At 35.1% G+C, this 17893-nt stretch overlaps 1 protein-coding gene across 1 annotated transcript in view; it reads left to right on the top strand.

Moving 5' to 3' along the window:
• DPH6 (diphthamine biosynthesis 6) overlaps positions 1-9082 on the top strand; it is an 87163-nt gene extending 78081 nt beyond the window's left edge. Inside the window, exons 6-7 of the mRNA XM_039247268.1 lie at positions 6853-6940; positions 8433-9082. Of these exons, the coding sequence (XP_039103199.1) occupies positions 6853-6940; positions 8433-8486 (142 nt within the window). The 3' untranslated portion in view covers positions 8487-9082. The remainder of the gene's footprint in view (positions 1-6852; positions 6941-8432) is intronic.
• Positions 9083-17893: the final 8811 nt, after the last annotated feature.

The following is a 17893-nucleotide window of genomic DNA, read 5'->3' as shown; positions in this document are numbered from 1 at the left end:
ATCTCACTGCCCCGGGATCAAGTCTGATGTCAGGTTCCACACTGGGCATGGAGCCTGCTTGGGATTCTCTCTCCTCTCTCTGCCCCTCCCCTGCTCAGACTTGCTCGCTCACTCTCTCTCTCTCTCTCTCTCTCTCCCCCAAAAGAAATAAATAAACATTAACATAATAGATAGCTCCTGCCTTCAAAGATTGAATGGAAGATAAACTGTATACAATTAAGATACAAGACGGTAAAGGATAAAATTTACAAGTTCATAGATGGGAGATATTTCTTCTGGGTACTCTGATCATGATTCCCAAATGAAGTGTACATTAGGTCTTACTCTATAAAATAATACTATTTGGTTATTCAAGAAGAGTATTTACATGCTAGGGTGAAATTAAAATATCATGGGAAACTTGCAATATATTTCTTTATTAATATGGGACTAACTAAATTAGTAAAAACAAAACAAAGCACAGTAAGAGAAAAATGCCACAGCAGCAAATTTTTCCCATTTATTTGACATCTTGAAGTCTTAGAAGTCTTAGAACAACTTAGAATTCTAAGAGATGCACTGCTTTACACTACATAACCAGAAGGTCTGTTTATTATAGTGCTTTAGCCCTGAACACTGAATCTTTTGTAGACATCATTTGTAGGCACAAAACTTGAGCCTGACCAAGACAATAGCATGAGGGAAATTAGTCATGCTATCATAGAGAGGGATGTCAGGGGAGGTATAGAATTCCCTAATTTTAAAAAAAGAGAACCCTCTGGTGCCGAAATGAGCTATTCAGTTCAATTGAATGAATGATCGTTTATTGAGATGAATGATGTGGGTGGAGCTCTGCAAGCTACTGCCCAGCCCTGTAGGAGTTCTTCCTGTAACAGGAGAGGTGAGTGAATCAACCATACAAAATGCTCACATAACAGGTGTGTATCCTGAGAACACAGAGGAAGCACTGTCTTTTCACTTCTACTCATTTATCAGTTAATCACTAATCTAATTCCAGTGCTTAAACATATGCTGTGCTTTTCTCTTCACAGGCCAAGCCTCACCTTCTCTTCATAACTTTCTTACTTGGTGTCTTTTCTCTAGGTTGCCTTCCCATTTTTCCCCCTTGGCTAAATCCTTCCTTCTTTTTTCTTTTTTTAAATTGAAGTATAGTTGACACACAGTGTTACATCAGTTTCAGGTATACAACATAGCGATTCAACAAGTCTATACAGTATGCTCTGCTCACCACGAGTGTAGCTGCCATCTGTCACCAAAGAGTACTATCACAGTACCACTGACTGTATTTCCTATGCTGTTTAAATCCTTCCATTTTGAAAGGCTTTTGCTGCCATCTCCTCTAGTGCCTGTTCTCGTACCTGAGCTCTGAGAACACAGAGTTGTTACCAATAAATGTTTGTTGAATTAATTTGTCATTTATTATTTGTTTGTTACTTATCCTATTTTCACTTACTTTTATGTGTTCCCGTTTAGATTATAACTGGAAGTTATAGGTTGGGATGTATCCTATGTTGTGGAAAAAGAATGTCACCTATTATATATAAACTTTTTCTTTCTCTCTAAAATAGAAAATGTCCTTATCATACATACCTAATAAGCACTCAATATGATATGTGAGTGAAGATGCATGGCACATGCTAAAACTGTATGTACGGGCACCTGGGTCGCTGAGTCGGTTAAGTGTTCAACTTTGGCTCAGGTCCTGATCTCACAAATTATGGGTTTGAGCCTTCTGTCGGGCTCTGTACTGGCAGCTCAGAGTCTGGAGCCTGCTTTGAATTCTCTGTACCCTCCTCTCTCTCTGCCCCTTTCCCACACACGCTCTGTCTCTTTCTCTCTCAAAAATAGTTTAAGGGGCACCTGGGTGGCTTAGTTGGTTAAGCAGCCGACTTTCGCTTAGGTCATGATCTCGCGGTTCGTGGGTTCGAGCCCCGCGTCGGGCTCTGTGCTGACTGCCAGCTCAGAGCCTGGAGCCTGCTTCAGTCTGTGACTCCCTCTCTCTCTGACCCTCCCCTGCTCACGCTGTCTCTCTCTCTCTCCTAGAAATAAATAAAACATTAAAAAAAATAGTTTAAAAAATGTTTTCAATAAAAAAAGTTTTAAAAAAACTGTAAATGAAAGATATTTGATTGAGAGATGATACAATTAAAAGATAAGTTTAGTTCTTATAACTGTTTGTTAACAATTGACCATTAATAGTACTGGATCTTGAAGGTTGAATTCATTCCTTGGACAGATTTAACAAATTCTCCTGTTCTATTTGATTTAATAGTGGTCTGCCACAGTTGGCGTAAAACTAATTGATTATTAGGAGTCTCATTTCAAATGCCTAAATCTTTTTTTTTTTTTTTTTGATGAGAAGTAGAAGACCAAAAAGGAGAGAAAAATTAAACTTTTCCTTACAAAATCATTTGATTATTATTATGTTTCTTTTTCAAAAACACAGATCGATCGATACTCTGGTTTCTCTTCAGATCGTATAAATCTTTTGCCTTTTACAAAAACACAGATCGAATCCTATTTGTATAATGAAATAATTTAGAAAAATTAGGGGTAGTTCTGAAAGTTTATTATAATACACATTTTGCCTCAATTAACGTTTTAGAAATCTTGTAGGAAAGACATATAGCAGTCTTTGTCTGGAAGCAATTTTAAAACTTTCTAGGGGCACCTGGGTGGCTCAGTCAGTTAAGCATCTGACTTCGGCTCAGGTCGTGATCTCACGGTTCGTGGGTTTGAGCCCCGCGACAGGCACTGTGTTGACAGCTCAGAGCCTGGAGCCTGCTTTGGATTCTGTGTCTCTGTCTCTGACCCTCCCCTGCTCACGTTGTCTCTCTGTCTCAGAAATAAATGGAAAAACATTAAAAATTTTAAAAAAGCATTCTAATTAGAACAGTTTACAATTCACTCTTGATGTCAATTAGAATGTGATTATTCACTTCTAGATATAGATTTTTAGTTCAGAAAATAAAAGTGGGTTTTGGTTTGCTTTGGTTTTGGGTTTTTTTTTTGCTTGTTTGTTTTTCCAGAGAGGCCTTGAGGAAAAGAATTACAGCCTAGGCTTTAAGAAAGGAGGATAATTGCAGGACAATTGTAGATTCTGAAATAAAGAGCCTACTTTCTTATTGCTTCTTACTTTAGAATACATATATGTGTGTGTAGCAGACGTAAAAACTGAACTTGTAGTGTTGCGTTAATAGAAGTGATTTTCTTCTATCAATGAACATATTTTTAAAAGGTCAGTATTTGATACAATTCCATCTTTCCATTTGAATTATTAGTATTGCTATACCACTAATGTAAAATTTCTACACACAGGATGGATGGATGGATGGATGGGTGGATGGATAGAAGGGAGAATATGAAGGAAGGAAAAAAGGAAGGGAAGGAGGAAAGGAAGGAAGAACTAAATTCTATGGTTAAAATACTTTGTACTCATTTCCCCCACCTACTCCTTATTTTCTACCCACTCAAGGCATAATTCAGCAAAGAGATCATAATGTGACATTTAGCAGTAAGGATGAATCAAGTCCTTATCTACCTTCTGATGTCTATCCTGTATCATCTGAGAATTTATTTAAAGTTATGGACTATTTTCTTTGTATTTAAATTCTTAGACCTATTAAGTATTATCTTTATTATGCTAGAGATCCTATATTCTATTATTGGTGTATACACACATATATACATAAAGTATGCACATATGAAAAAGTGTGTATTCATGTGAAGATAGGTAATTGAAAAATTATTATGGGTTTGTGAGAGTTCAATAGGGTGTGTAGATACTTAACAAAGTTTGATTATGCAGTCAAATATTCAACAAATGTCTGATAAATACCAGACACGGTACTCTGTTCTGAGCCAAGAGAGGTGTGGTGGGGGAAAGTCAAGACAAAGGTAATCAAAACCTGATCTTTCTCTAAGAAGGAAGGCAAGCATACAAACACGTAATTATAATGTAGCAGATGTGCAATGAAAAATCAGTGAACATAAAGGAGAAAACTAGGAAGGCTTGGCAGAAATGACACTGGAGATGTCTTTGAGGGGAAAATGGGAGTCCACAGAGAATATCTGTTTACAGTTGTCTTTTTAGAAGAAGGGTAGGAAGAAAGACCATGGCTGTGTCTCAAGAGATAATGTTAGAGGTGTTTTTGTTTTGAAGTGAGGGGAGAGGACCTGACCTCACACAGTGAGAGCCTGGCCTGACTCACCTGTCCTTTTGAAGTTGTAACTAGGGGTAAGCCTAATGCAGCAGTGAAAGGGAACATGGGCTTGTGCCCTTGACTTTAAAGAAACCTCAGTTGTATAAGAGGTAATGACCAGACTGACTATTTGTATTAATAGGGAAAGGACGGAAGAGTAGCCAACTGGAAAACATTTTTGCTGTGACGCAGTTGGTCTTAATTTTCTGGATAACTCTGAGTATATTCCAAAAAGGTTAAGAAGAGCAATAGTAGCATTATTCTGTTTGAAACTAAAAAGTGTTAATTTGAGATCTAGTCTCTTCCAGCTGGCTGGCTTTGTATAAGTAAACGAAGTGATGTTAGTCAATTAGAGATTATGGGTTTAATAGGATCCATGAAAATCGTATTCTTCTTTCTTTTTTTTTTTTTAAATACTTTATTTATTTCTAGCAGAGAGAGAGAGACAGCGTGAGCAGGGGAGGGTCAGAGAGAGAGGGAGTCACAGACTGAAACAGGCTCCAGGCTCTGAGCTGGCAGTCAGCACAGAGCCCGACGCGGGGCTCGAACCCACGAACCGCGAGATCATGACCTAAGCNTCAACACATGTATCTATACATGCCATATGGTAATTTGTTCCAGAATAAAGTTATAATAATAGACTCCATTCCTAGATTCTAGATTACATCACTAATATATAATAATATATGCTTTATTTATGCTCAGAGTGGATACTTATATTCTTCTTTTTTTTTTTTAAATTTTTTTTATGTTTTATTTATTTCTAAGAGAGAGAGACAGCGTGAGCAGGGGAGGGTCAGAGAGAGAGGGAGTCACAGACCGAAAGAGGCTCCAGGCTCTGAGCTGGCAGTCAGCACAGAGCCCGACGCGGGGCTCGAACCCACGAACCGCGAGATCATGACCTAAGCGAAAGTCGGACGCTTAACCGACTAAGCCACCCAGGCGCCCCATATTCTTCTTTCTTTAGCACTTAGAATATTCTATGTTTTCTCTGGATAACTATCTTTATTCAGAATGCAGTAATTGTATTTATTAAATGGGCTAATTGCTATCAACCTTTTGTTTCTGGTGGAGATAACTGGCATGAGAAGGGAGTTGCTGACACCCTTTCTAGTGCCATAGCATTGGATCTGGGTTCATTATAGTTTTGGTGCACTCCATTGTCAAGACCAAGCTGCCTAGATGAGGCATAATTAAGGCTCAGGGTCAGTATCCAAGGCTGAGACCAGAAGCAGGGAGATTGAAATTTCATGTGAGAAGGAGATTGTACATAGGGATTGGAATCTGATTCTGATTGCAGAGCCAAGATAGAATCAGAACAAGCAATTCTGGAGTAAGTAGGAAAAATAAGACTAGGGTAACAGGTGAGAGGGGCATGTGGGAGAAACTGTGAGGGCCTCTTTACTTTCTCTTGCTCCTCCTCCTCATTATACCCGAGACATCCTTTGGTTGATGTAGCCTGTGAAGGCAGGTTATATCTTGCTGTCAAGATCCTGACTCTTTAATAATTCTGTTTCTTTTACAATATAAGTTGCTTTCCTTGTAATGTCACAGAAGTCTTTTTTAATGTTATTTTTTCCTAAGCACTAACAAGAGGCATATTTGATATTAAAAGTTCATGAATGGTAGTTGACTTTTTTAATCATCAGACTTTTTTTTTCTATCTCTGATCCTTCAAAGGGAAAAGTAAACAGATTTTGTCCATGAAAATTTAATATTTTGGAGCCAAGTATTTTGAGGTTATTTTTATTACCATTAAATAACTTTACATTACAAAAGTTGACTCAAAAATAGCTTACATTAGTGGCAAAGTCAAATAAAGTAACAATTTATTTTGCTATCCTACAAAGGTTAAAATGCTAACAATGTAGTAATATAAACAGTGGAACTAGTTCCCAAGGCATTAAAGAGATATGGGGAATTTCTGTTTTTAAAATTTCGGTTGAAATGCAAAACACTATGGCTTTCTTAATAAACAACAATAAAAAATAATTAGTTATTAGAACTTCACACATCTTAGTTATTCATATGTGCTTTACAGGGTATCTTTGATAAAAGTTGAGTTAATTTACATGTATCCATATGGTGCCAGCAAGGAGTTCATACCATTCTACCTGAATGTGGTAATTACTATGTCAGACAATCAATTTTAATAGCAATGATATTGCAGTGTGAAGAGTTCACCTAGAGCTTAAAACCATCACCAGCACTGCTTTTGTGAAGGATAATTGAGATTTTGTGTGAAACACTGAATGAATTACCTCTTGAAAATGAAAGGAATAATGAAGATAAAGCACTATTGTTTAATGGTTAGCCCCTATGAAGCAAATTTGTGAAAATGAAATTGAATAGGAATTTTAAGTCTCAAAAGTGTTCAGAGAGCTTCCTTTGAGTGAACCTGAAAGTTGAAGTATGTGTCGCTATAATAAAGACAAAAAGCTTCATTACTTTTTCTTGGAAATTTAGTTTCCTCGATCCTTTTCCCAATTAAAAATTGGATTAGTAAAAATAGATGTTAATCACTACATATTGTTCGCCAGTGGAAATAAATACAAAAGGGGGATTTTTGCTCTCTGTTAGACATGAGCAGAGAACAGTTTGCCACAATTTATGTGGTGACTAAATGCATTATAAAATTTTTGTGTTTTAGGGATGCATCAGAAGTGGTCATACATTCAGCTGATGCATTTGCACCTGTTGCTTATCTACGCTTTTTGGAATTGCACTTGGAGGACAAGGCAAGTAAATCTAAGATTCAGACTTACAGTGATTTCAAGAGAAAGTTGAGATACATCCGTTGGCTCTATACATAGTTCTGTAACAACAGCTATAAAGGTAAAAAAAAAAAAAAAAAGCATTTGTCATTAGTGATTTTTTTTTTTTGTGATCCTCAGTGAAGAAGTTTGCAAATGCTTCTAGTTTTGAGAACTCTACATGATGCAAAAAAAAATTACATTTCTGAAGAGCTTGCAATTCAATTGAAAATGGAATCGTATATACATTAAGTAGTGAGAAGACAGGACATTATATAATCAAACATTAAATCTTCTAGTAAAATAAGAATTAGTTTATTGTAAATAAGCCTGAGAGAAAAGGTTTCAGGATGAATTGGACCTTCATTATATGAAATTTAAGAGTGGAGGGAAATATAGCGCTTGGGTGGCTTGGTCAGTTAAGCATCTGACTTCTGCTCAGATCATGATCTCATGATTTGTGAGTTCGAGCGCTGTGTCAGGCTCTGTGCTGACAGCTAAGACCCTGGAGCTTACTTTGGATTCTGTGTCTCCCTCTCTCTCTGCCCTTCCCCCACTCACGCCCTGGGTCTCTCTCTGTCTCTTTCTCAAAAACAAATAAAACGTTTGAAAAAAATTTTCCATATTTGACAGTAAACTATTAAAAAAATTTTTTAAAGAGTGGAAGAAAGGAAGAAACAAAAGATTTTCCAAAAATATCCTCAAGAACGGAAGTACAAATGAAAGTTGGAAAGTGAGACAGAAGTGTGATAAAGAGTTTTATTTTAAATACCTTGATGGTCAAGATACAGTAGACTGTCAATTTAAAGATGTATTATGGAATAGGTAAAGATCTGGATTAGTCCCTTGGATTAAAACGTCTGCTCCTTGAGATGTAAAGGATCAGAAAAGGTTTTCTGCATCTTTCATTGTTCTGTCACCAAGTCTTGAGGCACATCGAAGTTATATATATGATAGGGAATCTGAAGAATCAAAAGAGCTTAATGAGGACTGGCAAAGGAGGGGAAACAATGCTAACTCCAGAAATCTTAGAATGGGTTTCCAAAGTTAGAAAATAATTATTAGTGTCCAGAAAAATTAGGATTGACAGGGATTGAAAGCAAGTCACTGAATGAAGGTAGAAGATGATTATTGGTGACCTTTTCCCAAAAAGCTGATAATCCTCAAGAAAATGAAGTTGTACTATGCAGATCTCCTTCATATCCAATGAAGGGAACCTCCTGCCTTCTAGATCTCTGATACCATTGCTGCCATGTGCATGCACAGAAAATAAAAACCACTGAATTCTTGTTTACACACATCAGCCATTATGTGTTCAGCTATACCTACATAGCTCATTACTCACTTGTTATTTTAGTATTTCATTCGTTTTCACAGTCCATTTGTCCTCCTGAAAAAAAAGAATGTGATTTCTTTAAGGTGGAATATTCACTGACACTGAATAAACATGGTGAATTTCCTTCTTCTTTTTTTTTAGGTGTCCCCAGTACCTGACAGCTACAGGACATCTAATTATATACATAATTCTTAAAAAGCATTTTTGGACATTGCTTACTAATCTGCCATTTCTATATGAAGAAAATTACATAGTATCTTCTCGGTTACTATATCCAGCTCTGTTTTTATGTTTTTTTTTATTCTGATAGAAACATTGATTAATTGGGGAAATGGGAAAACCTTGTTCATTATTATTGGCAACTTCTTCAAGATTTACTTTCTCTGACTTTTGTTAGCATGTCCTACCCATGACCTCTGCCTGATATTTGCCCTTTTCCCCCTTTTATTTCATCTTTTACTCTAATTTCTGTAACTTTTCTTTGCTTTCATCACACTGGTTTATTTTCCCCTTTCTCTCTTCACTGCTCTCATCTCCACCAATTATATAATGATGAAGAGCATTTGAAAATCAAATGAAAAGGCAATCACTTTATTTAGCCTATCAAGTCTTTTCTACTGGGTGTTACCAACATGATTTACCATTTTTCTTTTGGTACTGTATTCATTTTATCAACATTATTGGACAGTCAGGAAGAATATCATTAACTCTTACTGGTTTTTCTGTAACATTAAAAAACATAATATTTATTTCCAAAAGGAAAAATTCTCTTCAACAAATGCTGTTGGGGAAATTGGATAGCAACTTTCAAAGGAATTAAACTGGACCACTTTCTTACACCACACACAAAAATAAATTCAAAATAGATTAAAGATGGGGCGCCTGGGTGGCTTAGTCGGTTAAGCGTCCGACTTTCGCTTAGGTCATGATCTCGCAGTTCGTGGGTTCGAGCCCCGCGTCGGGCTCTGTGCTGACTGCCGGCTCAGAGCCTGGAGCCTGTTTCGGAGTCTGTATCTCCCTCTCTCTCTGACCCTCCCCTGTTCACACTGTCTCTCTCTCTCTCTCTCCTAGAAATAAATAAAAAATATTAAAAAAAATAGATTAAAGACCTAAATATGAGGCCTGAAACCATAAAAATCCTAGACAAGAGAGCACAGGCAGTAACCTCTTTGACATCATCTCTAGCAACTTCTATTTAGATATATCTCCTGAGGCAAGGGAAACAAAAGCAAAAATAAACTACTGGACTTCATTGTCAAGTTCATTGTGTACAAAACTTGAACTCATTTTTCCCTCCAACTGTACTTTCTCTTTATTTTTGTTATTTAACACAGCTGTTTCCCCCCTAGTGACTCAGGAAAAGAATCCTGGCATCATTTCTTACAGCTCTCTCTCTTTTACCATGACATTCAGTTGGTTATCTAATTCCTTATATGCTAGTCTAATATATCTTTTACACCATCCCATCTCCATGCCCGTCTCTCTAGTGAAAGTTGCATCTTGCCCAAACTCTTGGACAACATACAGCTTCTTTAGGTGGACTCTTTGCTTTCATTATCCCCATCTTGATTTTTCTTCCTAGATTTTATTTCCCTGCACAAAAATGTGTAATACAGCTACATTTTTTTTTCTAAATAAGAAAGATGTTAAACCATGAATTGAAGACTGTCTAACATGTTAACCATAACACCCTTTCTCTGTCTTGCTCTCAGGACCCCTCTGCATGTTTCCTTTACTCCAGAAGTGTGGAACCATTGGATGGATACACTTACTGTGCCTTCTGCTTGTCTCCTCTCTTGCCTTTGCTTTTTCTATCTTATCTGTCTTCCTTTCTTCTTCACTTCCATTAACTGTTTGTAGCCTACCCATGATATTCATGGCAGATTGAGCTTGAGCTCAAATATTCATAGCCCCACCTGATGAACTGCTCTAACACTTTGTTTCTTCCTTTCTTGTGACAAATAACTTAATCATTTTATCTTATAATATTTAAGGACTTATTATTTCTACTAGGTCATAAGTTTCTTGAGGACTATTCCCTTTTTATCTTTATACTCTCTGTAACAACTACTAGTTCTGGAATAAGATTTTTGAACTTAGAATTGATATTTTCTTCATTTTTTCTTCTTACAGAATTTTATAGGCATGTGTTTCCTTTTCATGTTGCATACCATTTAATGAAAGTCACTTTCTTGTTTATGTTTCTTTTATCTTGTTGTTACAGTGAAAAAAATGCTCCAAACAAACTAAAATGTAAAATATAACCTTTAGCCAGGTTGTTACTGTAAAATTTAAGTTATCACTAAGATTTTCACTTTACATATGGTGACCCTTAAACTTCTCTATCAAATAATTAATCTATTTAGATTTTATCTTTAAGTTAAAATTGTAAAGTTATTTATGTGAGTATAAAACTTACATCAACTAAACAGGGGATCCTAAACAAAATAACTGAATAATGGAAAGCTCCAGGTTAAAAAATGGGGAAATATATTAAAATTTCTTTGGGGCCCAGACTTTATTGCTTATGGCAAACTTGATGCTAAAATGTACCATACATCACTACAGTGGCAGCCTTGAGAAAATGAAAAATACAAAGCTTTACATAAATCAGCCAAAAGATCATATTAAAATGCATAACCTTTAACAGAAGAATCAAGACTTTTACTTTTCACCATTACAAGCTTTTTCTTCTCTATATAGTTGTTTTAGATTTTCCAAACAGCTTTATGGGAAATAATATTTCAAATTAATTGTTGGCAAAGCCACTGCATATTTAAAGAAACAGGTTCACAGAAATTTAGGCCCAGTTTTATTAATGGACTCTAGTATTGCTTAGTACTTAATTTTGATTTTTGTTGAAATAGTCTCATGGGATAATTATATATTTTACATAATTGTGAAAGCCCACATTCCTAGAAGTTGTAATTTTTGAAGACACCATAGCCTCATAGTCTACTCTTGGCTCTTTCACTTTATTTTGCTTTATTTCAAAAAGTCATCCAATATCTTGAAAGACTTTATAACATTAAACTATGTCTGTGCTTTTACTTTTTGCTTCAATCTAACAAATAGCTATGAGCACCTACTCTGTTTAAAAAAATCTGTTAGGCCCCCATGGAATTCACTATAAATAAGGACAAATTACAGAGTAATTTTAATTTTAATTCTAACTTCAAACTTAAGTTATTCAAACTGAAGTTATTCATAATTACCATGACAGATATCTAGAGTGATGTAGGATTTGATCCTGTTTTCCTGAAAAATATTGGTGGAGGCAAGGAGCTTATGTATTTATTGATATTTGAATGAGGACATAAGGGTGAGTATGTGTGATAACCAGAGTGATAGTATTGGTTTCTTTGAGGGATAGGGGCATACAGAGGGAAAATAGAAAAGCTTAATACTTACATATCTGTAATTTGTGACACCTTATAATGAGTATATACTTGTAAATTTTAAGTATTTGATTAAGAAATTAACTGCAGAGGGTGGGTGGAGATGGTGTAGTGAGTTTTAGTGCTAAATAGATATTTAAATGTGATTCTGCAACATTTTAGTAGTCTAAGTAGAAAGAGACATATTAGGGCCCTTTAAAACTTGCCATAGACAAACCATGAGAGACTCTTGAATGCTGAGAATAAACTGAGGACTGGCGGGGTTGGGGCAGAGAGAAGAGGGGTGATGGGCATGCAGGAGGGCACTTGTTGGAATGAGCACTGGGTGTAATATATGGAAATCAACTTGACAATAAACCATTTAAGAAAAAAACTTTAAAAAAATAAAATTTGCCATAGAACTCAAATGAAAATGGTACCCACAGTGTGGGTTGAAATCTGGTTGATCCTATAGTTAAGTCTACTTAGAGATTGCTGGGGGAAAGTACATGGGGGAATACTATCAGCTTGAGGACTGAAAGCATTCAGATGAAAGGCCTCTTGAGTTTGTTATGCATGGGAATTTGCTCTCACCACTCATAGCAACACGTATAAACTAGAAGATCCTATCCATAGAGATATGCTGCAACTGTTCTATGTCACCTCAAAAATATTTCCTTACAGAAAGGACAAAGATAGAAGAAAGATAAATGATGATTTTGATTCACCAGCATTTGGTTCAGTACAGCTTTCCTACCCCACCTCTCCCCATCTTTGTCCTCAAGCTAAAGAACAGAAAAATGATTTGGTAAGGGGGAACAAGGCATTTCACAAGCTTTAAAACCTAATTCTATAAACTTCAATGACATAACTTGAGATTCAGAGAGATTTCGGCTTTGGGTACCAGTAAGTCACTATTGCTACAAAAGATCATTGGAACAGAGTAATAACTCAAGCATCAGATTCACTCAGATTTAGAGAGCTACTTGACTCATTTCTGTCCCTAATGCATGAATTTCAGTAGTAGGAACATTATACCACTGTGTCAACAAGTCAAGAATCGAACTGGACAGTGGAAGAATGTCTTTTAATCCAAAATCTGTAGTGGACCTATCAGTTTGGGGGAAGACAGTAAAAACAACCAATCAATTGATTCTCTCCTCTGCTTTCCAACTCTAATTGACAATGTATTTTTTCCTACTATTTATTTAGTTGTTATGCTCTCCTGTAAAGCTTGTTGTTGTTGTTGTTGTTGTTGTTTTAAAAATAAAGTTTCTAATGTTTTTTATAAAGTTTCACTTTGTTTATTTCTTATAAAAAATAAGTGAAAATGTTAAAAGAAATAAAAGAGAATTGGAATGCTGTTCATTTGTTTAACACATATTTATTGAGTGCTTATATCTATACACCTAGCACTGTTCACATAGTAGGGATGCAATAGTGAACTGAACATCCAAAACTCATTTCTTTCCTGAAGCTTTTATCCTATGGAGTGAGACAAATAAATATATAAAATAAAAATAGTGGGAAAGTTGCCTCACTGGCAAAGAAATGGGGATTCGATTTTATGGAATAAGCATAGTCTGAGAATCCTGGACATCCATGGTGACAGATTTAAACCCAGATTGAGAGTAATAAGACCAGACCTTTTTGTCATATGGCAGAGAGTGGTGGTGAGCTCTGAGTGTTTGGATTAAGGTAGGAAAGGGGAAAGGGTCTTGTGAAATGTCTATAGGTGCATCCAAAGAGTGATTCAGTGAGTTGGAAAAGAGGTCACAAGAAGATATTAAGAATGAAGCATGTAGGAAAACAAAGAAAGCACACATTAGAAGTTATGAGCAGTAGAAATAACAAAGTAGCATAGAATACATGTAGTTAGGGTCAGGAAGAAAGGAAAGGGTTAGTGGTAAAGGCTCAGTATTTCAAAAGATAATGGCTGAGAACTTTCCAAAGTGGAAATCATATCTTTTGTTAATACTAAATTAAAATAACTGTCATCCTAGAATTCTGTACCCAGCAAAAATATCCTTTAGATATAAAAGCAAGGGCACTTCCAGGATGATAGTAATGCATTTGTCAGAATTCATTGATGGTACGTTTATGGTTTGTCCATTTCACTGCAGTTGTTTCCTCAAGGTATAGACAAACATAATTCCAGCTAATAACATTCATGTTAAGGTTTAACATCTTTTAGCATCCTTTGGTGTGGATCTGCTAATAATGAATTTTCCTAGTTTTTGTTTGAAATTTTCTTAACTTTGCTTTTGTTTTATGCCAACATTTTATCAAGGAAAATTTTAAACATAACAGAAAAGTTGAAGGAGTAATAAAGACCCTCCCAGATAAAAAGCTGAGGGAGTCTGTCACTGCTAAGCATGCCTTCCTTAAAAGTATTGTTAAAGGGAGTTCTTTACTTGAAGAAGAAACAAAGGGATACTAAACAGTAACACTAAAGCACATGAAAATGTAAAGGTTTCTGACAAAGGTGAATATACATACAGAAACCTGTAATACCGTGATGGTGTTGTGTAAACTGCTTTTAATTCTGGTATGGAAATTTACAAATAAAAAATAACTATATAAAACTGTTAAAGAATACAAAATATACAAAGATACAATTTGTGACATTGGTAATATACAATGGAAGAGGAAGAGTGTAAAGGAGTAGAGTTCTATAAATGACTGATGTTATTAGTTTCAATAGATTATTATAACTATAAGATGTTTCCTGTAATTCCAATAGTAACCACAGAGAAAATACCCATAGAAGATGCACAAAAGAAAGTAAGAAAGCAATCAAAGCATGCCACTACAAAACAAACCTGCAAAACACACCAACGACAGCTGCAAGAGAGCAATAACCATTTACAAAAATTCATTCAAAATGGATAATGACCTAAACACAAGACCTGAAACTATAAAACTCCTAAAGAAAAAAAAAAATATGAGAAAAATCTTCATGACATTGGATTTGACCATTATTTCTTGGATATGACACCAAAAACACAGATAACAAAAGCAAAAATAGAAAAACGGACTACATCTAACTTAAAAACTTATGCACAGAAAAGAGATCAGTCAACAACAGAGTGAAAAGACAACTTATAGAATGGAAGAAAATATTTCAGACCATGTTAATGGGACACCTGGGTGGCACAATTGGTTGAGCATCTAACTCTTGATTTCAGCCCAGGTCAACCTCAGTGTGGAGCCTGCTTGGGATTCTCTCTTTCCCTCTCTGTCTGCCTCTCCCTAGCTCATGCTCGCTCTCAAAATGGATACATAAACATTTAAAAAATATCCAGGATATATAAAGTACTCCTACAACTCAGTAACAAAAATAATCCGATTAAAAGTAGCAAAGGACTTGAATATACATCTCTCCAAAGAAGGCAGACAAACGGCCAACAGCTATATAAAAAAAAAAAAAAAAAAAAAAAGTTTAACATCACTAATCATTAGGGAAATGCAAATAAAAACCACAGTGATATATCTCCTCATTCAATAAGATTGCATTATCAAAAAAGGAAGAGGGGCACCTTGGTGGCTCAATCTCAGTTGGTTAAGCGTCACACTTCGGCTCAGGTCATTTTCTCATGGTTTGTTGTTCCAGCCCCACATCAGGCTCTGTGCTGACAGCTCAGATCCTGGGCCCTGCTTTGGATTCTGTGTCTCCCTCTCATTCTGACCATCCCCTGCTCTCTTGCTCTCTCTCTCTCTCTCTCTCTCTCTCTCTCAAAAATAAAAATAAAACATTTTTTAAAATTTTTAAAAATGGAAGAGAAGGAGAAGGAGAATAAGGAAAAGGAAAATAAAAAGGAGGAGAAAAAGGAGGAGGAGGAGAAATACCAAATGGTGGTGAGGATGTGGAGAAATTGAAACACTTCTGCACTTTTGGAAAGAGTGTAATAAGGGTGCTGCCATTAAAGAAAAACAGTACAGAGGTTCCTCAAAAAATTAAAAGTAGAACCTGACACAACAATCCTACTTCTGGGTGTTTATTCAATAGAATTGAAATTAGGGTCTTAAAGAGAAATTTGTACTATCACATTCATTGTTGCATTATTCACAATAGTTGATATATGGCAACAACCTAAATATTCACTAACAGATGAACGGATAATGAAAAGTTGTATACACATACAGTGGACCATTATACAGCCTTAAAAAAGAAGGAAATCCTGTCATATGCAACATCATGGCCGAACTTTTATGTTATTATGCTATGTGAAATAAGCCCATCATAAAAAGATAATTCATTCATGATTCCGCTTACCTGAGGTATCTAAAGCACTCAAACTCTTAGAAATGGAGTATAATATTGGTTGCCAGGAGCTAGAGGGAGGGAGAACTTAATATTTGCTCAGTGAGTATATATTATCAGTCTTCTAAGATGAAAAAGTTTTAAAGATCTGTCGAATAATATGTATATATTTAACATGGCTGTACTGTATATTTGAAAATGGCTAAGATGGTAAATCTTATGTTGCAAGTTTTTAATTATGATTTTAAAAACATAGCTTGAAAATCTTCATGTATGTGGAAATTAAACAAATTTCTAAGTAGTCCATGACACCCAGAATAAATCCCAAGGGAAATGAGTAATTTCTTGAACAAATTGCTAATGAAAAATTTGACATATCAAAACTGTGAAATAACGTTAAAGCACTATTTCTAATGTAACTTATAGCCTCAAATATATATCTATATCTATATATATATATCGATAACCATATAGATGTAGATATATATTAGATAAGAAGGATGGAAAAAATCAATGAGCTAAGCAATCATCATAAGAAGTTAGATTAAGAAAATAGCAATTTAACCCAAAGAAAAATAATAAAGTTTAAAAAGAAATGAAGTAGAATATAAACAAAGAGTAGAGAGATCACCACAGCCAACAGTTCATTCTTGGAAATGACTAAACTTAATTAATCCCTGGCAACACTGAGGTAGAAGTGAAGGCACAAATAGAGTTGATCCTTGAACAACACAAGTTTGAACTGTGTTGGTCTGCCACTCAGGCGCCCTGGACATTAACCATTTTTGTAAATTTATCCCTGTCTTATTCTAGAGTTCTTTTATTAGTGTAACTTCTCTCAGATTCCCTTGGACTAGCTTTACTCAGTGGGTAAAATCAGTCTTTACTGATATTTGATACATGTTCAATCTATATTTGCCTTAGATGCATGATGCTAATTTTTTTCAGTATACTTGGAAATAATAAAATCTGATAATTAAGAAACTTAAGAAATTTAAAAAATAGTAAAGCAATCACACCCATTAACATAGATTTCTGAAACCTTTAAAAAACATTATCAAATTGCACCTGTGATGTATAAAATTACTACTGCATCATAACCAAGTTAGGTTATTCCAGGAATGCAAGGCTGACTTAACAACTGGAAATCAGTCCATGAATTTACCATATTAACAAAATAACAAAGACAAAAGCATAAGACCATTGCAAAAGATGCAGCAAATATCCTACTTTAAGTGTGAGTTGATGAAATCTCTTCATTCAAGTTTAAAGACATGGTAAAGATGCCTGAAATTGTTCCTTCAGTTTAACTAGTGGAGAAGACAAGAAAAATAAATAAATGTATCAGTTAGGGAAAGAAAGAAAGAAAATTTATTATTTGAAGATTATAACTGTCTAAATAGGAAATGTAAAACAAATCTACAAACTTCTTAGAATTAACACTGTTTTGTAAAGTTTCTGGACATAAGGTTAATTTTTTCTAAATTTTCTAAAAATTTATATGTGGATTTTCACTGCACAGGGGTGTTAGCACCCTCTTCATGGTTCAAGGGTCAACTGTATACATAGCAACTAATTAGAATATTTTTATATCTCATTTATTCTTCTTAAGCTTTATTTTTTCAATACTCTAAGAACAACTACAATACTAATAGCAGTAATAGCAATAATAATGATGACAATAATGAAAGCCAACACTAATGCAGAACTTACTGTATATACCAGATACTCTTCTAAGCATTTGAAATATGGACACCCTTGCATTTTTCTTTTTAAGGACAATAGTTCAAATATAGTACACCAATTCAATGGAATACATCCATTGAAAATACTTACTATACAGGGTATACAACATTGATAATTGCATATTGCATACCTTTAAATACACAATTTTAAAGACACAGTTGTGCCTATGGAATGATTATAGATGTGTAGAATTTATGCATCTGAAAAAAGGACAG

Source organism: Hyaena hyaena, unplaced genomic scaffold, assembly GCF_003009895.1.
Source record: "Hyaena hyaena isolate Hyena2069 unplaced genomic scaffold, ASM300989v1 scaffold_292, whole genome shotgun sequence".
Lineage (NCBI taxonomy): Eukaryota > Metazoa > Chordata > Mammalia > Carnivora > Hyaenidae > Hyaena > Hyaena hyaena.
This window is presented reverse-complemented; position numbering and strand designations above follow the sequence as displayed.